Source organism: Odontesthes bonariensis, chromosome 19, assembly GCF_027942865.1.
Source record: "Odontesthes bonariensis isolate fOdoBon6 chromosome 19, fOdoBon6.hap1, whole genome shotgun sequence".
NCBI lineage: Eukaryota > Metazoa > Chordata > Actinopteri > Atheriniformes > Atherinopsidae > Odontesthes > Odontesthes bonariensis.
The window spans coordinates 15,181,654-15,203,990 of NC_134524.1; the positions used below are offsets into that span (position 1 = coordinate 15,181,654).

General features: G+C 39.3%; 1 protein-coding gene across 1 annotated transcript in view; it reads right to left on the bottom strand.

Moving 5' to 3' along the window:
- Nucleotides 1-22,337, bottom strand: part of pcxb (pyruvate carboxylase b) — a 305,729-nt gene that overhangs the window by 255,581 nt on the left and 27,811 nt on the right. Inside the window, exons 7-9 of the mRNA XM_075450834.1 lie at nucleotides 21,578-21,695; nucleotides 19,476-19,543; nucleotides 16,313-16,396 (exon numbers count right to left, since the gene is read on the bottom strand). Of these exons, the coding sequence (XP_075306949.1) occupies nucleotides 16,313-16,396; nucleotides 19,476-19,543; nucleotides 21,578-21,695 (270 nt within the window). The remainder of the gene's footprint in view (nucleotides 1-16,312; nucleotides 16,397-19,475; nucleotides 19,544-21,577; nucleotides 21,696-22,337) is intronic.

A 22,337-nucleotide genomic window follows, 5' to 3' on the forward strand; every position in this document is an offset into this window, starting at 1 on the left:
GGCCACATAATTCACACTTTTAAATGGCCGTTTTAACAAGTTATGCCCGGAAAATTTAGTTCAAGTTCGATTGATGGTTTTAGAAAAAGACAAAAATTTTATTTGAATGATAGATGAACATTCGTTTCAGTTCATCTTTAACTGCTGCAGTCTCTGACAGCAGTGGTAGATTCATTTGGCATCAGATCAGTTGCTCAGAGAAGCAAGACTGATCTCATAAGTAATCAACAGCACTGTCCAAACTTTCCATCTTCATGGTTTTCTGATTATTAGCTGCAGTACAGGCATTTTTCCACATTCTGAGCCAAATGAAAGTAAGCTGCACTAGAGTTCACGCTGTAGCTCTTGCTTCGGCTTATCCGCTGTTAGTTTGTTTTATGCAACAGTGTTAGTTTGATACGTTTTGTTTGTTTTTGAATAGCAAAAATATGAGCAACTATATTTTATGCGGAAACCAACTAGAAAAGGATGAGTTTTGTGTAATGGCACAGCTTCTCTTCTAACCGACAGCATATACTGCCCCGAAATAAAGTTAAAGATTGCTGTAATACGATTAAACCTCATAACAGATGGTTCAACAATCTTGTATATGAAATAAAAGTAACATTTTCAGCCGATTTCACCCACTGCTACAAGGTTTTACACAACCATTGCACATTTGACATGCCAGTATGATTCTCCACAACCAAAACATTGGGGGTGGGAATAAGTAATAGAAACGATAACAAATCTTCATCCTCAGTTTGATGTAACAGTTTAGATTTGCTTTTTAGAACATAATTGAGATAAGAAACAATGTTGATGGTAAGGCTCAAATCATTATGATTAAGTAATTTATAAAGTTCCTGTAATGGATGATACAACAAATGGACATTTGCTCAAAAATTGTTGAATAATCTCAACTTCAGGGTAAATCCCTTGTACCATAGTGTGTCACAGCACTGAAATATTCCATCACAAAATATGAGATGTTTTGAGAAAAACAACTAAATTAACAGTTAAAGCCATGGTGTATGTACAATATTTGCCATGCCCCCAAAATCTATACTTTTTTCTCATCCCTTTTTTTCCCCCTCTCTTACGTTTTACCAGTCTCTTACTTTATCCAGGATGGAGACGAAGGGATAGAGTTGATAGGCTGGCAGTCTTGGATCACAGAATTTCCAGTCTGTGGGATTCTAATCAAAGCTACAGCTTTTTATGCACGTCTGACTACGATAAGTAATCAGATTTATCAACATACATTTCATCACTGCACTTAAAGGGATACGCCACCCCCAGGCCAAATTAAGTGTATCCCCGCATTCCCGAGACATAATAAGTGTGTGGGAGCGTTTTCCTGGCGACCCAGGCATTGTCCGAATCTCACAGCACTGACCACTGCTTGGTTTCGCATAATACCTCCATGCTAGCGTCGCCGATCGAAATATTAAACCTCTGTTTCGAACACAGATGGGACAGTGGGGGTGGGGATTCCAAATGACGTAGCGGGGAGTGTGCGTCGGCTGTGTTGTCTGCACCGGAAACTAGTTGCCAAACCGACATGAGCAAACCAAACCTTCCGTGTTGATTTACACAGTCATTTGCACTCGATGTGAAAGTACACCACTCACACAGTAATTAGAAGGTTCATTTCAATTCAATTCAATTCATTTTTATTTATATAGCGCCAAATACAACAAATGTCATCTCAAGGCACTTAGATAATAAAGTCCAATTCAAGCCAATTGGAATTCAATTCATTGTAATCATAATTATTCATAAAATAATCCAATTCGTTCATATCGAGCCAATTCAAAAACAATTTCCTAGCTAAGGAAACCAACAGATTGCACTGAAAACTTTTTCTTTTTCGGTCCAATCTCCCGTCCTGAGCATGCCTGAGGCGACTGTGGAGGAAAGGTAAATCAAGTAAATTAATTCACGTTGGGCGAAATATTTCGATTGGCAACGCTAGCATGGAGGTATTACGCGAAACCAAGCAGTGGTCAGTGCTGTGAGATTCGGACAATGCCTGGGTCGCCAGGAAAACGCTCCCACACACTTATTTATGTCTCGGGAATACACTTAATTTGGCCTGGGGGTGGCGTATCCCTTTAAAGGACAAGACCATTTTTTTGACATTGGGCCCTTGATTTCACATTATAACATGATGTTCTACTCACCCCTGCTTGTTGTTGGTAATTTGGAGCTGTTCCGAAGATATTCGAGAGGCGTCTGGCTGCTCTCTTGAGATATTCGGCCATGAAACGGTTTCCTATGGGCAACGTTATACAGGCACAAACTATGCTGTTTATAATTTATTAATTACTGTACACTAGCACTGATAACGTGGAGGTGCGTCGCTTACTTAAAAAAAATCCGGGTTACTGTAATTTTGAATTTTAGCCGAATGAATAAATAGGCAGCAGGTCTGTGGGCTGTCTGTGGTAGTAGCACGACGATGACGTCAGTAACACCCACTTTACGACAAAAATTCAAAATTGTTGTAATTTTGAATTTTTGAACAGACGCCTCTCGAATATCTTCGCAACAGCTCCAAATTACCAACAACAAGCAGGGGTGAGTAGAACATGTTATAATGTGAAATCAAGGGCCCAATGTAAAAAAAAACGGTCTTGTCCTTTAAAACTGGGCTGAAATTCCCACAACACAAAACTCAAAAGGCACAATGAGGCACATATATGAACAGTCTGCTGGCATACAGCTACAAGCCACAGATGCTCAAAATAGCAACCATCCAATCAGTGCCAATGTCACCCTGATATACAAGACCACTGTTCCCATTTATGCGTCCTGCGTTTCACATACCCCAGCAGAATCCTTCTTTGCCTCCTGTACATAATGCACACTCAACAGATGCAAATATTGACTGAACTGAGAGAAAATGAGAAAGGAAATCTGAAATTTATCAAGAAGACGTTTTCTGCCGACCTAGTTGACAGAAAAAATAAAAATAACATTTGTTTAGACACAAAGGAGAACTTAATATCAAAGAGAATGAGAATAAAGATAAAAATTAACTGGCAAAAGCACTTTCAAAGCAAAAGTTAGGGGAAAAAAGTTGCATGATAAAAGAAGTTTAACAAAAAAAAAGTTGGAAACAAATGCATTCAAACAAAAGTGCAAGATTTGTGTCCAATCCATTTCCAAATGGCTGTTTTACCTAGGGCTGGGCGATATATTGATATTTAAGATATATCGATAGATTTTTAAATAAGATATGGAATTAGACCATATCGCATATATCGATATAGTTCAAATTTGCGCTGTAATACTTGCTTCAGGCAAGCCGTTGATCAGAGCTCTCTGCACTGCTTCCCTCGCTCCGGCTCCGCCCCTCCTCTTTCATGCACAGAGGGGGAGGAACACTCCGGCACTCTTAGGTGCCGTTTACACATACCCGGGTATTTTGAAAAACGAAGACCTTTCCCTTCGTTTGTGCCTTTCGTTTATACACAAACGGAGTTTTTTCCTCCGAAAACAAAGCTAAAAAAAAACTCCGGCAAAAGTGGAGATTTTTTAAAAACTCCGTTTAGCGTTTGTGTGTAAACTGGTTGAAAGAGACGAAAACGGAGTTTTCAGAATGGAATGCGGAGTTGTCGTCATAGTACAGAGCCCCGCCCCTATCCGTCATGTTGGCAGGATGCTAGCGTGAGAACGCCTTTCTCTCCGTCCATTGTTTATCTAGCAAGCATGGAGGTACTAGCAGCATTTCTGTTGTTGAGAGCTATACTCGCTTGTGTGATTTTGAAAATTACAGTCATACAATGTATTGAACAACAAAGACATTTTTCACGGCTTTAGCAGTTTTATAGTCCAGCGCAACGTGTAAAAGTAGCTCAGTCTCGCTATCAGTCCACACACATGAGCCTGGCGCCATATTTTCTTCTTGAAAAGGATCCGGAAGTTCTTCCTGTCAGCGGTTCTCTATTAGGCTTCTGATTGGCTTGTGTGGAATTCTCATTGTTCTAACACTGCCAATGTCAGGCTTGGCGTAATTTAACAGCTCTTGATAGCGTATTTCTCCGGATCAATGTAGACGTGTTTTTTTTAAAAACGGGGCTGTGTGCACCTAGTTTTTTTTGCAAACGAAGGTTAGAAAATATGCGTTTATCAAAATACTCGGGTATGTGTAAACGGCGCCTTAAACAAACATGGAGAAGGCAACAACACCTGCGGAGCATACGGAGGAGAGCCCCTTGGTTGGTAAAAGAAAAAGCAGTGGCTCAATCATTTGGAGATGTTTCGGATACAAATTGTCAGACGAGCAACAAAACCAAGCTATATGTAGGGAGTGCCATAAGCACATTGCAGCCAGTGGTGGAAGCACTACGAATCTTTTTTATCACTTAAAAACGTAGCACAAAGTGCAATATGAAGAGTGTGTGAAACTGTGCGCTGCAGCAGCCACAGGCACAAGCCGTCCCCAACCTGACAAAGCTCCAGCCCCAAAACAAAGCTCACTGCAAGCTTCATTTTCCCGCTGTGTGCCGTATGAGAAGAAAAGCGACAAGTGTCCTTTCACATTGCCAAAGACATGGTCCCTGTTGCAACAGTGGAACAGGTCGGGTTCAAAGAGCTAATTAAAAAGCTGGGCCCGAGATACGAGCTTCCCAGTCGGAACTATTTTGCACGAGAAGCACTGCCGCAAATGTATAGTGAAGTCAGGCAGAACGTTGCGGGCCGGCTCGCTAACGTCACCCATTTTGCGTTGACCAGCGATATGTGGTCAAGCAGAACCTGTGCGAAGCTTATATGAGCGTGACAGTTCACTTTATGCAAGACTGGGAGATGAAAACAGCTTGGCAACTGGTTGAGACTGTTCAGATAAACTATTAAATTAACAAAAATAAACAGGTAATCTCAAGCTGATGTTTAAAAATGTTTTTCTTAAACTGAGCACTTTATTTTGTTATCTCTTTATATATAAATGCTGCCCTCAGAAAAAGATTTACCTATTTTATTTTATAGGCTAATTTTATTTAAGATATTTTTTTTTATTTAAATGTGCACCTTACGGAGCTTTGTTATACTGTTTACATTTTATAGTGAGTTTTCAATAAAAATACTCGTATTTGGCTTTGACTTTGACTGAGCATTTCATTTCACAGCTCTCACTTTGCGGAAAAAAATATCGGGATATATATCGTATATCGATATTCAACCTAAATATATCGAGATATGACTTTTGGTCCATATCGCCCAGCCCTAGTTTTACAAATTAAAAATTTAAGGATGAAAGATACAGAACTACTTTTCCGAGGGAAAAAAAAGGGACCAAACACACAGACAAACTACTCCTTCTCTGTATGTGCCTCTTAGCAGTTCTATTTACAGCACACCGACCCCCTCCCGAGACCAGGTGTCAACCTGAATTTGTGAGCCCCTCCTATGTGTGTGTGCATTCGTCTACTGTGGACATGATTTGTCTGAGTGAGAGCATGTAGTCTCTTCACTCACCATCGCCATGGTGATTGACAGCACAACTAATTCCACGTTTAACGCCTTCAGTGAATTGACAGACTTCTGCCATGTCCTTCTGTAAAGCTCTGTGTACACAAGTGGCCGGAATCACCACACAAGGTGAAAGTAAAGCTGCATGAGGCATCTGAAGCCTCACTAGTTTATCCTTAATGCAGACATTCAGTCCCATTATTTAAGAATGTCAGGCTAAAGTCGCTAATATTCAGAACAGTCAAGACACATGCACATTAGACTGATAAATGGGGAGTTCCATCTTTTCTTAAATGAGTTTGCATCCTATAGACACCTGATCCCTTTAAATCACTTCCCTTGCCTTTGAAGTGCCTTGAGTCATAGAAAAGCATGCTCTATAGACAATTAAGCATGTCGATTTATGATGGAAGCTGCAAAGCGCAGATGAGCCGAGCATCCAATAGATTTTAAAGGAAATAAACAAAATACATCCTTCCAGTCACACAACATGGCATTAATATTATGTTTAAAACAAACTGGACTTTTCTTCTTTTTTTCCCCCCACACCATGTACAGATAAGACGAGGTCGAGTGCTGAAATAGTCAAAACACTTATTTTGATGTTTTCATCCGAGGAGCAACATTCATTGAAGACAGGAAAAATTAAAGTTGTCCGAAAGTGCAAAATGCAGGTCAACAAACCAAAAGTCTTAAAGTGGAGAAATAAACATGTTGACACATGCACTGCAATTACACTTAGACCCATTTTGGTATCATACACCTTAAAGAAATGTCCTGAATAAGAGCTTCCAGGTCACTACATGGTTAACAATAAAATATATGGATCCACAGGAGTTTTGAAGATGGAGAACAAAAACTATTAACACACATAACAGATCATAACCCTCCAATTATGAGCCTGAAAAGCACTAAGAAAGAAGAAAAAGGAAAAATATCATCCAGAGAGAAATCAATTTGTGTTAAGAACCGAGCTGGTGACAGAAAAAAAAAAAATAACTATGCTATCAAATACTACCAAAGAGGATTAACCTGCACCTTGTCCTAAATAGCTCCAATACCATCTGCTTGGAGCAAAGCATCTCTGATGTTTATGTCACTTGTGAACAACAATCTGTAATGCTTCCCCTCTACCTTTTTATACACACACGTACAGGATTGCCACACTGGTCCACACCTGTAGTCTGCTGCTGGTAATTTGTGAACATATTTCTGCCTTTGAGTAGCAGCTCTCTCAAGAGACAAAGAGTGTGTGTGTGTGTGTGTGTGTGTGTGTGGGGGGGGGGAAACGACAAATTATCCTCTTCCGTCTCCCAACTCACTGAGATGCCAATGATACTACAAGTTGTACACATATCTTAAATATTTGTCACAGTAAACATGGAGGAAAAAGAGCTGTTGTAGCAGAACATGCATGAGGGCTCAGACTAAATTTTGTCTGGCAATTCCTGTCCTGTAGCCAACTAAATAAAATCAAAATTGTGTGCATCAAACCACAGCACACCGCATCCAAAAAAAGCAACAACACCTTAAATGTCATTACTCATCCACACAGGTGCTAAAATGTATTGGCAATTACAGCTACAAAGCAGATCTAACAATACCTCTGCCTCCTCCCAGTTTTGAGATTAAAATGATAAAATCTACCATGAAACAAAAAGACAGACTGATACCTAGTGAGCAAGTCCCCTGCAAATTCCTGTTTTTAAATCAAACAGACAAATATTTTGTAACCCACAAACAAAGGTAAGCTGCCTTATGCACTGAAAACATTTCAAGAACTGTTTGCTGATTTTGATGTTATATGCTTTGCACGACATTTCCTACTCATCTGATCTAAGACTTTATAACACCATTAGGAGTCTCCCAGAGACAGAACTCAAAAAGCAGCTGAGCCAAAACCAAAATCCAACTCTGAGCCCATAAAATAAAATAAGTCTGTATCAATATAAAATCCATGGACTATGATCATATTCCACTGTTTGTGGGAGCCCTAAAAAAAAAAAAAATAAGTAACTTAGTGGAAGAAAACCTGGAACTTTACTTGCTCCAACAGACTTGCATTCACAAAATATGTAGCCACGAGAGCTTTTGAAACAAATAACTTATGAGCAGAAAATACAAGAGGAAAAGAGGGTGCATAACCTGGTTAGATCAATACCTGGCTATATCGCCACATAACCAGTTGTTTGCTGCTATATTAATGTTTAAATTTGTTGGCTAGATGCTGAAAGAACTAAGGAGGACATTCAATATTGACAGCCTTCCTGCTCAGTAACCCGGGAAAACCAAACAGTAATTATTTGTTGTCAAAAAACTAATTTATCTTACAGATTTATGCACAGCCAGTCAACAACAAACAAAACTTTTCCTCAAATTACACAAGACTTGTGGTGCAGTCACTGCAACTTTGCAAATACTAGAGCAATAAAATTAGTTGAACATATTGGCACAAGGAGCATGTTATTTAACATCTGTATAATTTGTCTTCCACAAAGTTGTTAGGCACTAAACAGCCCAATTGTACAGGAATGTGTCCAAAAGCCCATTTTGAATCTTAAAAAGAAGAACTTCTGCCCACGTGCAGGTATTCAAGTTCAACAAGTGTCAACCAAGCCGAAACTGTTCATTTACTCCACTGCAGTATCTTAGAAAAACATATCTGGACCTACAGATATATAAAAAAAATAATCAAAAGCAATGACACCTCAAAACAGGAGGCCAATTATTGGGTTTAATAAAATCTCATTGCTTTGGCGAGATATAGAACTCCATAAAAAAATAAAAAATAAAAAAATAAATCCAGACTGGCTGGGATATCGCACGAGTAGGTTCAATCACAGCAGCCATAGCACTTCCCCTTACAACACAAAGAAAGCATCAAAGTGTCTCCAAGACAATCCGAGAACTGAAGGGAGGGGGTAAAATTAAATAAAGCTTTTCCTCAACAAGAAAAAACAAAACTGAGCTGCAGATCACACAAAACAGCACAGTGGGTTATTTCTGATTTTCTTGTTATGTATGGCTTTATAGCCAATCTAAGCTCAAACCCTGTTGCTGAAAACTGAAGTCAACTTCCTGTTGTCAGTGTTGCTGTGCAGCTTTGTTCTTGTTTGTTTTTGTTTGGAAATGTTGCGGCTTACAGTGATTTCAAAGACTGTACTACTCTGAGAGACTATAATTGATTGTTGATAACAGAGGATGGATTATACATTAAGATGGAAAGATGAAGACGGACATCACTATTGGGCTGTCATTATGGTGAGATAAGAGCTGAGAAAGAGCAGGTGTGTGAGCAACTGGAGAAGAGATTGTGTATACAGTACAGCACTATGATAATACATTCATCCCCTTCCTGATTTACTCAATTTTTGTCTGCATCTCAACCTCAGTTTCAGATTATTTATCAAAATTCAACATAAAAGGCAACTTGCATAAACAAACTAAAGAAAGTGGACTTTAATACCAAACATTAACCTTGTAGCACCCACAGTTGCAGATATCCAACAAGCTTTTTATTCATTTACATTATATAATTATTTACTAGGGCTGGGACTTTAGCGCGTTAATTTCGAATAATTAACTACACACATATTAGCGCGTTAAAAAAAAAACGCATTTTAATCGCAAACAAATTTTTTTTTTTTTTTTTAAATACAGACGGAAGCGTCGACAAGAGCGTGGTTGTGTGCAGATTATGCAACAAGGAATTTGCGTATCACCGCAGCTGATCAAGCCTCAAATATCACCTCAACGCTAAACATGTAGCAGCTAGCGTGGAAGCTAACGGGGGCCCAACGCAGCTTAACATCCAAGATTCTATATACTGTGTTTTCATGCATGCTACATTCAGATTTCAAATAGGGATATGTTCTGTGTTTGTTAAAATATTGTTGAAAATGTTAATTTTCTAAAGGATAAAGTATATGTGATTAAAATGCGATTAATTAATTTCAAAGCCTGTAGTTAACACCATTAAAAATTTTAATCGAGTCACAGCCCTATTATTTACATTACATTATTTGTAGGGCTGGGACTTTAGCGTGTTAATGTCAATTAATTAACTACACACATATTAGCGCGTTAAAAAAAATAACGCATTTTTATCGCACACTTTTTTTTTTTTTTAAATACAGACGGATGGAAGCGTCGACAAGAGCGTGGTTGTGTGCAGATTATGCAACAAGGAATTCGCGTATCACCGCAGCGTATCAAGCCCAGAGGCGGCGCTAAGGGGTTGCTTGCGGTTGCTATAGCAACCCCAAGAATGTGCTCAGCAACCCCATAGCTACCCCAACTTTGGGGCTAGAGGCAGGTTTACTGCTCACAAAGAACAGAAGTGCAGTGCAACAACGACAACAATATTAAGAAGTAAAGAATCACGTATGTTGCTGCGTGGTAGCCTATCCCCGTTTTTGGTTATTTAGCTGATAAATATACATATGTAAAGGTATAAAACACCAGCTTTACAGGTGAAACGGCTATCCACATTGTTCCTAGATCTACAGTAGCTGTGGTGATGTCATTCTACAGTCAGCCAATCACGTCTGTTCTAAATTACCCGGGTAAATCGGAGGTCTAAAATAATATTTCCATAAAGCAGATTTATGAGATAAATAGAAACCCTATTTAATTGTATTCTCAGTTTAATTCATTTTTGAATAGTCATGTGTTTCAGTTTTCCTCTCATTTTAGCACCCATTCACTCATAACATAGCTAAACTGCAATTCTAAATGGATATTTGGCGATTTTAACTGGAATATGGTGATTTTGAGAATGTCCTTCAAGTAACACAAATAAGGTAGGAAATCCCAGTTGTTTTTCATATGCTCGCCGAAACACTATTATCAAATAGTCTTCTTGTGACTTGGTTTGTTAGTCGACTCTAGGTGCGTGCAGTCTATCTAGAGCTACTTGCTAAGTAGCCTAGTGTCAGTGCAGTTAGCACCATCTTTTGAAAATAACGGACACACTTTTTACTTTATGTTAGCTTGCCAGCGTGCTTCCTCTGCCATAATGTGATGCGAGTAGATTGGCTTGAGTAGGCTATGTGTCCGCTGTGGCAGCGGACAGACTGGTGTGAGCAACAAGTTTGAACGTAATGTTGTGCCTGTGTGATTTAGCACTGTACGAGGCTACTGTTGGAAGCCCGCCGGGTAGAACTATCTCTTGAAAGTTGTCGCCTACAACTGTTGTGCGTCAGATGAGATGAAAAAGAAAGTCCGCACTGTAGCTCATTCACTCCCCGCTCTTTTTTTCCAAGATGAAGTTGATCAAAACTTATTTGAGGAACACAGTGGGCAAAGTAGCCTTTGTGGATTGGCTATTTTATCCTTAGTGAACGGGCTATGAATGAATGAGATGGACAGGTATGCCTGTGTGTGCATGTGTGGTTGCGTACACGGGCTGGGGCTGTCTTGCCCCTGGACCTTCAGCTGTTCCACCACAACGCACAGTGCGACATCTGTCTGCTTGTGAGCAGTAAGCTCCGCTGATAACTTAAAGTTTACAGTATGCAAGGCTACATTACACTATGCAAGGCTGCATGCAGTCGGTGGAGTAATGGGTCAGTAACGTTGTTGCGTTGATGCGCGGGGGGGGTGCTGTTTTGACTAGCAACCCCTCACATTCATGCAGCAACTGCATAGCAACCCCAACGAAAAATCGCTGGCGCCGCCGCTGATCAAGCCTCAAATATCACCTCAACGCTAAACATGTAGCAGCTAGCGTGGAAGCTAACGGGGGCCCAAGGCAGCTTAACATCCAAGATTCTATATACTGTGTTTTCATGCATGCTACATTCATATTTCAAATAGGGATATGTTCTGTGTTTGTTGAAATATTGTTGAAAATGTTAATTTTCTAAAGGATAAAGTATATGTGATTAAAATGCGATTAATTTCGATTAATTAATTTCAAAGCCTGTAGTTAACGCGAGCCTAATTATTTGATTTTTTAAATTTACATATATCATTTACATTCATGTGTAATATTTTTTTACATTACATTTTATGTGCCGACAGTTGTCACAGCAATCATTTTCTTGGGTCAGTGAATTACACTCTGCTTTGCGGTGGTCTGTTCTAGTTCGTTCTGGTCTCGTTTGGTATGGTCTGCTTTGTCCACCTTTCACAGCGGTAATGGGAGGTCAGGTCTCCAAATTGTATTATTACAAAATTAATCAGGACAGCCCACAGTTGCAAATATGCAACATTGCCTAAAATTATCAAAAAATAGCCCAATTCCAAAAGTTCTAAAAAAATAAAAAATTAATAATAATAGGCTTATTCCCACCCAAAAGGATGCAAGAAGAGCCAAAATGATTTTTTTCAATGATTATTCATATACTTGGGTGCTACAAGGTTAATACCAAAGTCAAGATATTGTTGTGGTGCAATTTTGTCCGAGCCTTGGAATAGTCTGAACCTCCCTTTCTGGTACAAGGCATTTAAAAAAAACTCTTACCATGTTCAATTTAGCAGCTGTGGTGCAAATTCGGCCTTCCTAAGTGTGTTACTATTCTGTAATAACCAACACTAACGAATGAAAAACTGGTAATATATAGGAAAGAAAATGTTGACATTTTTATTGATTAATTGATAAAAACATAGAACATAAGAGAAAGATGGGGAATAATTGCAGTAAAAAGTTCAGGCTGCCTTGGAATCTAATCTGGGACTTCTGAACCACTAAAGTTAATCTTCTTTGTTTAGGGAGCATTTTTCAATACCTGCTAAAAGCTGGGCTCAGCTCCGAAGTGAAATGAAGTCACAACACATAGCAGGTTAATGCGACAACCTGAGTGGGGGAAGGTGAGAAAGCAGGGACTGGAAAAAGAAAAATGGAGGATCAGGGCAAGAGAAAGTGAGACCCCTGGTGATGATCTGAAAATGCTGCATGTTTGGTCCTTGAGCTGCAAGACTTTTTGTTCACATTTGTTGAGCTATGCAATGCACTTCTTAGGGCTTATCCAGTACACCAGGGGCTTTCACTGGCAGCATGGGAATTAAATCAAAATGTTTTTTCCTTCCAGTGACCTCAAGAGTATTCCTTTAGTAGATTGTGCAAAGTCAGAGGGCAGACGCACTGATGCTAATGTTGTCTTTTTGCTGCAGACTTTGTCGCAAAGCATCATTAAATTACAACTTGAATTTTTAAAGTTTTACCAGCTCTTCTTTTAGACATGGAATTGGTCTCATTCAGTTCATGTCAGGAAGGCTACTAAAGGCTTAATTAAATTAATGCAAATCAAATACCCAACACGTTTTTAAAATTAGATCATAAGTCAATCTAATTTACATTTCTAGTCATCAATATAGCTGCTAATGAGTCACTTATTTTGTTATCGTTTCACATTAAGGATTGTGAACTGAATTTATAATTTGCTACTCTGTGCTCTTTGCCTCATAACAATTTTAAACAAATTTTTTAAACAGCTAATTTTACCAAAAATGATGACCGCTTGAGACCATCCTCTGCCCGACCAATTATTTTTTGCATGACATTAAGAAAAAGGTAGATGTTTTAAGGGCAAGTTACATCTATCCTGTGCACAAGTTATGGACAGTTTGCACTGCTGAGTTTAAGTTGTGTTTGAGAGTGATGTAGTTTACTTAATCATAAATGTGAGGTTTGCAAACAAGAGAATTTTTTTCCATGCAACTGAACGCTCTAAGACAGCAAGTTGCATAGGTGAAGGAGCTGAGATAGGTTCTCGTACTCTTAAGAGATGTATGTGCATGTGTACACGGAGTACTCCTGTTGGTACCCATAGTCCAAAATACCATCCATTCTCTATACCCGCTTACTCCAATTTTAGGGTCGCAGGGGAGGAGCCTATGAGCCTATCATATTAGGCGAGAAGTCAGTCCATCACAGAGACAAATACAGAGTCACACTCACCCTTATGGTCAATTTAGAGTCGCCAATCAACCTGACATGCATGTTTTTGGGCAGTGGGAGGAAGCCGGAGTACCCACAAAAAGAACATGCAAACTCCACACAGAAAGGTCCCAGCCGGGAATCGAACCTTGCGAGGGTCTTGTGAGGCGACGGGGCTAACCAACACACCATCGTGCAACCCCAAACTGCCATTTAAAGAGCTATTCTTGTACCAAATAATGTGCAGAGAAAGGCATTGACGAGAGCTCACCACTGTTGATCTTCAATACACACAGAGACGAGGTTTGTTACTTTATGCAGAACAGCTTTAGGATGTTGTGATTAGAGTTGCAACTATGAGAACAAACTTTCAATCACATCAACTTTGGTTGAACTAAACATCCGCACAGCCAGGCAGAGTCAGTTTGGGCTTTCATGGCATCAGTGCCACTGAAAGGGGTGTGCTGTACTTAGAGGACAAAATAGCATGCGATAGAACGCAGTACGATAATAATTTTATGTCAATTTTCATTTATCCGCATTTGAAGTAATTAAAGATCATAATTGTAATTGGCCAAATAACTAACTTGTAACTGACTGAAACTGGTAGCTTTACCATACAAACCATACTACCCTATATGAATACATACTTTAATTAACAGAATTTGCTCTAAACATTACAGATGGTGACAAAATGACAACTCTAAGGCATTAATACCAACCAGCAATTGGACATAACCATTTTCTTTTTAGATGTTCATGCATAGCAGCTGTGCTTTTAAAGAAAGACATTTCCATTTTGCAAAAAGTACCAAGCAAAGTTTCATTAGAAATTCCACATGTAAACAGTGTGATACACCTTTGTGTGCTATGCATATGAATGAAAATACATAATCAATGATGTTGACGCATTGCAGCCTTAGTTGCGATACAATTACTTATAGGAGAAAAAAAAGTCACTCCTCGATCAAGGTCATATGGTGACACTAACAGTAAGTTTCCATCTGTCTTACATAACCACAGATGCCATTTCTGTGCCAACTCACCATCATCTTCTCCTCTCACTCCTCCCTTCCATCCATTCTTCAATAGGGCCATTACCCAAAAAGGCCATTTCTTGAAATCTCCTCTGAGCAATGAGGCTCAACTTTTAAGTGATGCTGTCATAGTTGAGCCAACTCATCTGCAACACTACGGCAAGACATATCATTTCAGAAGACCAAATACAAGGTGAGCTTTAAATTGCAAGAAATGTTTTCCTTTACTAGGGAAAAGCGGAATAAACAAGTGTAACCAAATGTCTGTTCACCCATTTGCAGAATTGCATTCAGTGCGTCTACATTGCCGACATCCATTTCCACCCATTTTCAAACAACAGTTTCATTGTCAGTTTGGCAAAGCCCAAAATTCCCCTCATTGGAGTCAGACAGAAAGTGCATCAAAATTCCTGAGAAGAAAGCTGTTTTTTTTTTCCCTTTGCAAACCAATTATGGACTAGAAAAAAAATGGACAGAACTGGATATTTGTTCAGATGTCCTGAATACAATTCAGTGCTTTCAATTCCCCACCAGGAAGGTCTTTTCAGTTTCAAGAAGTCATTTCTCCTCAAGACTTCCACATTTCTGATTGGTCAACACTAAGTGCACATTCAGCTTGCAGACGCCTACCTTGATGTGAAACACTGACATGCCATGTTTTCCAATCATGAATGCTTCATGTCCAAATGAGCTTGTTTCATTTCTGTAAAAAGTTACAGAAGTATTGTGAAATAAAATCCATGAACCGTGCCTGCGCAAAGAAGGCAAGACATCTATGATGAGAACATTTGTCGGTTCAGTTCGTCAAAAGGTAGACGATAAAGTAGCAGGCGAGGGGAGATGACCTAGGATAGCAAACACCTTACAATGGTCATAAAAAGTAGTTTTGGACAATAAGGCAAGTGTGACCCTGTGGATATTCAGTTAGCCATCAATGTGCAACATCATTTTAAATATACTCCATAGTGTTCATGTGTTTTGCAGTGGTGCTCATGAATACGAGTCAGCATTTGAAAATATCTGCATTACAAACGGGATTCACAACCTCAAATGCTTTTAGCAACAGTATCTTCAATGAGACATCCGTTTGCAGTTGCTCTTTGACTGGAAAAGCAAACTGGGGTTTAGCAGGTTCTAAAGCTGAACCAGCTCTGAACTTGATCTAGCACTAGCAAAGCACATTGTTTTAGTTGTTTAAAAAAAAAATAATAATAAATAAATATGGTTTGTGGAGTGCTGCAGTGAAGCCTCAAGTTCAGCATTTCACTGTTGCCAAAAGAGAAGGAGTGCAATACTTGAAACCAAAATGGAAAAAAAAAAAAAAGGGAAAGAAAGAGGGAGACATGTCTTCAAAGTCCAATATCTAACAGGGAAATTATTTCAATGAAGGACCACCAGGACACTGAAGTAATTTCAGCTAATCACATTCTCATAACTAGTGGGTAAAACTAACACCATTTTGGGAGTTCATTGGAGCTGAAATATTTTGGAAACACTACTTAGAGGCCATCAGTTTAAAAGCACTTCTGCATCCGCTTCACTTTTGACCACCATTGCTGCATCCATCTTATATCCACCTAATTTATGTCAGAAATTATACCCTTTACTTATGAATTAACAAGGCTAATTGAATTTTGTGCAGTCACATCAACTGACGGGCAAATAGTAGCAGCAGGTCATGAGATAACATGACTTGTAGGACAACTATGACTGACTGAAAGTCTCATCAAATGAGGTACAACACTAATCTTTTGTAAACAGATGCAGCTTCATCATCCGTCACCATTTTATAAGTGAGATTATGAGATTGAACTGATTATAAACCAAAATGAATGGCAACATTTTCAAATATTGGTTAAGCCATTGGTTATCCCATGTCTAAAAAGGGGATCAAAGAAAGAAACATGACACACGCCTTTGTGGCAAATAACCATACCTGTTTGGCCAGGTTAACAGCATCAGAGTGAAGTCTGTCTCTCAGGTGAGGGTCCAGCTGGAAAGCAGGGGCAATCTCCACCACCTAAAAAACATTAAGAGCTTATTGATATTGTGTGAGACCAACTATCAGAGTAGAAACAACTAAAGCAATAGTTGCTTTATTCAGCTTCAGGATCTATATGTTAAAAGATGCTGACTGGATCTAATGATTTCCTTCAATGTGCAATGAGATTACGACCCACTGACATTAAAAGCACTGCTTTTTACTCTGATATCAAATGCCTTTACTGCATAGGCAGGTGGTGTGCGATATGCGATGGTGAGAGCATAAACTAAAACAATAAAGCTGTGGGGGGATGAAATTGGGACAATAATCTGGAAGATGCTAAAATACTCCATGTAGCTGCAGCAGACCGCACAGTTGGTAGATAATTGTAGGTTCATTACCAAGAGTGGCATTTTTCCACCAAACTGCAATTAAGTCCAGTCCAGTCAACAGAAATTAAATCGGCATAAAGAAATATAACCCACATCCGAGTTGGAAAAATAAAAAAATAAACCTACTCAGTATGAACAGCACATAAGAGATGAAACTCAGTGGCCCTCATTTATCAAGCCGTCGTAGAAAGCATCGTATATAAAAGCGGAGAACTCGTCGTACGCAGAGGCTCAAGTGAGATTTACAGAACATGCGTACCACACCAATCCCATCGTAAAACCGAGCGGCTGTTGATAAATCCGGCGGCTGAAATCCATCGTAATGATCCTAACCACGCCTTCTACAAAAGGGGGTTGAGAGGCCGCACCTCTAGAATTTGCGACATGGATAGACGAAAGGCGGCAAAGAAACGCTGTCAACAGCATTGGCGATGTAAATCGCAGACCGGACGAGTTATGTATTTTCCCCTACTGTGATGGTCAATAAAATGTGATGAACTCCAGATTAAATGAAATCTAAAATTGAACGATGTTTTACTTTTTCTCCAATAAGATCAGGAAGAAGTGGTCCGATATGAAATTGGCCAAAAAAAGAAGGTCGCAGCTGTCCGACGCAGCATGTCGGACAGCGGGGGCGGGGGGGGGGCGGGGGGGTACGATCCAGGTTTGGATTTGAGTGCCTTGGAGGAGAGGGTGACTGGCCTGATCGGAGCTACGTCCTCATCGGGCGTGCCAGGGAAACTTGACACTGATGCGCCCATGTCAGAGCTCGAGAATGGTAAGAATGACTGCACACCCAAGACGTTTAAATAACACAGTTGCTTTAATATTCAACACAAATGAGTTTCCTAATCAAACTAATATTTTTCATTCACAGATGAATCCGAAGTGGCATCCGGGCAACCTGACCCGCGCGACGAATACGCGGCCCCGTCAACATCCGAAGCCTCTGCCTCTGCCCCCCGGTCTGCAGCGTCACACCGGCCAGCCGTGTTGACCACAGAGGTCCTAGAAAGACAAACAGAGATCGTGAAGTGGATGATGGCTTTAACACACACCATGCAATCTATCGACAGTACATTGAAAGACATAAATGAAACACTGAAGTCACAGAATAAATGCTGAAAGAAATCGTCGTTCTCCTTTCTTTTTTCCTTGAATAACAGAATGCTTACCAAAAGTCAGAATCGCTGAATAAGTTCCTCTCTCCTCCTGAGCGCTCTTGGCTGTGCAGGCTGGTGGTAGGGATCTCTGGGTGCGGGGTCCTCTGGATGTACATCTGGAAATGGCACTCCATTTTTTGGGGCAATGTTATGGAGATCCCCGCATGCAATAATAATATTGCATACCTTTTCGGGCGTATAGGGTTCCCCCCGCAGCAGAGAGACAGATCCAGCTTTAGGAGCCCTATACACCTCTCCACAGTGGCACGCGTGCGCGTATGCGCAGTGTTAAAGCGCCTCTCCTGTTCGGTGTGAGGGTGCGCGGTTGAATAATGAGCCATCACTCTTCCAATTACGGAGTTGTACTTGTTTAATTTATTTAATTTGCGTTTATGTTTATATTTATGTTGAAGTCAAATAAAACATGGGCCTTCTTTGAAGTGATAAGTCTGTAATTTTAACCAAGGGATTTGTTGCGACTCCTGAGGCACGCACTAGTGACGCTGCTGTGTTGCAGTCACCGCAAGTCAAAATGGAAAAGTGCGTACACGCCCTCAGACCTGTCGTGGCGATTTCATCTTTCCTGCGCTCACGATGGATTTGATAAATGCCAACCTTTGCGCAGAAAAGAACGTACACACGACCTACGCACGTTTTTCGTCTTACGCAAGTTTGATAAATGAGGGCCACTGTGTCACTGAACCACACTAAATCCATTTTAACAAACGACTTATTGTTTCTTAGATTTAAAAGAGAGCCAAGATCAAGGGAAAATACATCTTAAGCCTTACAGAATCAAAGACCAGCAGCTCTGTCATGAACAGAGCCACTAACATGATTATCATTTATACTTTTATTAACGTGAAAGGATCAAAGTGATGAAAACTCATGATTAAAACTGCTCTGAGATGACTATATAATAGAATATTGCAAATGTTGCTCTGCTTCCTCTGATGGAAGCCTTGTTATATTGAATTAAGACTTTAGAACAATTTCCATTTTCTCTTTGTGATATTAAGACATTTTTTTCTTTTTTTTTTAATTAGACAAAGCTACAATTACTCATTTGTCATTTACAACCCAAACAATCTGGATAAAAAAAAAAAAAATTAATAAAATCACCCTGGGTAATGAGTAAAAATTAATTCAAGCAACCTCAAAGAAGCCGTTTTTGTCGATCAAGTAGATTTGGTGGAGGATTATGCAAATGCTGCAGTCACTGTATAGACTTCAATCCACACAGCATTAGCAGCTGCTAATTGTCATTTGAATACAATCCCTGCTGCTTAGAGCAATCTGATACTCTGGGGCTGTTAACCAGTGTTTATAATCTCTTTATTAATATTTCATCTACATGGCCCGTTTGCCAAAATAAAAAGCGCACACAGCGGACGACACTGCTTGCAGGCACGAGTCCCACTCATGACCTTTATTCAATGCCTAGGCCCCATTACCATCCACTTCAAGCTAATCGAAAATTCAGAAAGAATGCCATGAAGATAAATTAAATAAATTCTAAAATTAAATGTGGATGAATTAATTTTAAAATGAGGTCTTCACCTTTTGATGTCTTCGCTGAATGGAGCAGTCCCTCTCGTAGAGATGGATGACATTACCATATTTATCACCTGAAAAGATAAAAAAAAAAAAAGAGGCAGGGGAAAAAAATAATAATAGGGGTTTGTGGTTGCATTTAAGTACAAGTTCCAAATCATCTGCCAACTGCTTATCTCACATTGAACCAGGAACAAAGACAGCAGGTGCCAAATGTGAGACAAATCCAGGAAAAAACAAAACAAGAATGTTTTAACCAATCCAACAATGTGAAGTAACTCAGTCATGTTACAGGGAGAAGAAGTATGCTTGGGCAGGACACTGAACCATACATAGACTCCAATGGGTTCCTCACTTGCATGTCACTTTGGATAAACCCATCTAAAATCAAAGTAATGTTACACGTTAATGCAGTTTTGTTTTTTCTCTTTTCCAAAAACAAGATAATTTCTCTTTCTCTCCACCAACAGAAAAAAAAAAAAAAAAAGCCAGGAGGCTTTATTACAACAACAAAAAAAAGATAGATTTCACAGTCAAGTGGAGGCAAGACCTGCTGGTAGAATACCAGTCCTATGTGAGTATTATGTAAATTACGGACTGTAAGCCGCTACTTTTTTCCCAGGCTCTGAGCACCGCAGCTTAAAATACGGTGCGGCTAATATATGTTTTTTTTCATGCCGCCAAAAACATTTTGCCTCGTAACATTAGACCAATAAAATTAACGAATAGTTCACAGTGGTCCAATTAAATTGTACGATAAATTAAACATACTTGCACTACTAAATTATTGTAAATCGGTCATTTGTACTCACCCTCAACATGGAAAACAAAAGAAATGCATATGATGCAGCTTTTAAATTAAACGGTGACGAAGTTCTGAGGCTGTTCAATTCGGACACTGAATAAGATGACTTTGATGGTTTTAGTGTGAGGGAGGAAGATGAAGGCAATCAATGACTTTATTTTTTATTCATTTAATTATTTTTATTAATTTATTTTTTAAACTAGCCGTGTTACAGGCACTGTTCGTGGAACAAAAAGCATTTGCAGTATGTATTTGTTTATGTTACCATACGCATTTAATCAAAAGTTTAAAAATCCTCACGTGTAACTTTCTGTGTAAATATCTCATATTACAATGTGGACACCCGTGGCTTATAATCCGGTGCGGCCTATACAAGTAAATAATGGATTTTCTTTTTAAACTTAGATGGTGCAGCTTATATTCAGGTGCGCTCTATAGTCCGGAATTTACTGTAGTTAATATTTGTGCCAGGACTACAAATCAAGTCAAATTGCATCCCAAACTTTTTCAAATTCAATTCAAATTCAAAAATACTTTATTTATCCCAGAGGGAAATTAAATGTTGATGTAAGTCAATTAAATCAAGGAGTTAATTGAGTGATGAGGCATACTTCAAAATGATCAGTTGAACATAAAGATTAATTAAAGCCAGTTTAAACCATATAACCTGCATGATCACCACAAATGTGTAAACAAATTTAAAACTAGCAAGAAAAGAAGAAAGCTGGGTAGAAAATGCACAAACAACCTAGCTGTTGGGTATCTGGAACAAAAACTGAGCAGCAAAAACAGAAGTGAGAAGAAAGGGAGAATCATTAAAGAGAGAATATGTGAGGGAAACGGGGCTGACAAAGACATGGTTGTTAACAGGTAATCAAGATAATCCAGAAAGCCCTAAAAATGTATTCAGTGACCACAGTAAATTCTGAATGCTGCACAAACACAAAGGCTGCCTGACAAATGGCTCTTGTTGGACATGCAACCATCCACTGGTGCTGTAGACAAGAGTATATGCTACAAGCACAGCCACTGTGCCTGCAAGTGTCAGTGTTGAATTTCAGTTACCCAATGAAAAGTGTGTGCAGAGTTACATTTACTATAAGGAGGCAATAATAGCTGAAGAACTCTCTACTGGCCAATAAATCACATTCCTTCTGGTTCATTCGCCTCCCCCTCTTCCCTCCTTTAGCACCGTTATTGAGTACAAGGACTTTGACTTTTCCTTTTGTTAATGAAACTCAATTCACATCAAACAGACAAATGGTTCAAGGCAAACATAACACAAAGCTTTGAGTGCACTTACCAAGGATCTGCACTTCAATGTGTCTTGGCTTTTCAATAAATTTCTCAACAAACAGGGCTCCGTTCCCAAAAGCCGTCAGGGCCTCAGAGTAGGCCCGCTGGTAATTCTCCTCAAGTTCCTGACAAACAAAAAAAAAAATCCATACATGTCTGAGTTAGGTCAACCATTGAGGAGGCAAGGCAGATTCTTCAAGAAGGAAAAATAAATAATTATAAACTTTTCCATTTCCCTTCTACCATCATTTATGTATTGTTTTTATTTATTTAGTTTGAAACACATGTTCACAGGCTCAGAGGAATATTATACACAATATCTCTGGTAGATCACGACCCAACATGTTGAAGGTCATGGCTCGATCTGTATTCGTCAGTCTGACATCCTGCCAGCCCATCCAGTCCCCTACTCTGGGGAAACATTGAGTCAATACTATGCTGCCTTTCTCTGAGCTTTGGGAGAAAAAACATAAGCCAATCCTCAGCAGTCATCTTGTAGCCTTAAGAAAAGATGGTTTTGAAGGGGAAACTACCAGGTTCCTAAGACCATTGCAAACATCAGTATTGCTAAAAGCTGACTTATTTCTGTATGAAGAGCTCCTCAGAAACCAGTGCAATAATGACATAAAGGACACCGTGGATATCACAGATTTACCAGAAATTACAAAACTTTACCTGAAAGCATTTATTAAGAGACCACATTTAACAACATAACCAAATATCTTTAGGTCGGCATTTCACACAGCAGTATTTCACTTTAATTATAT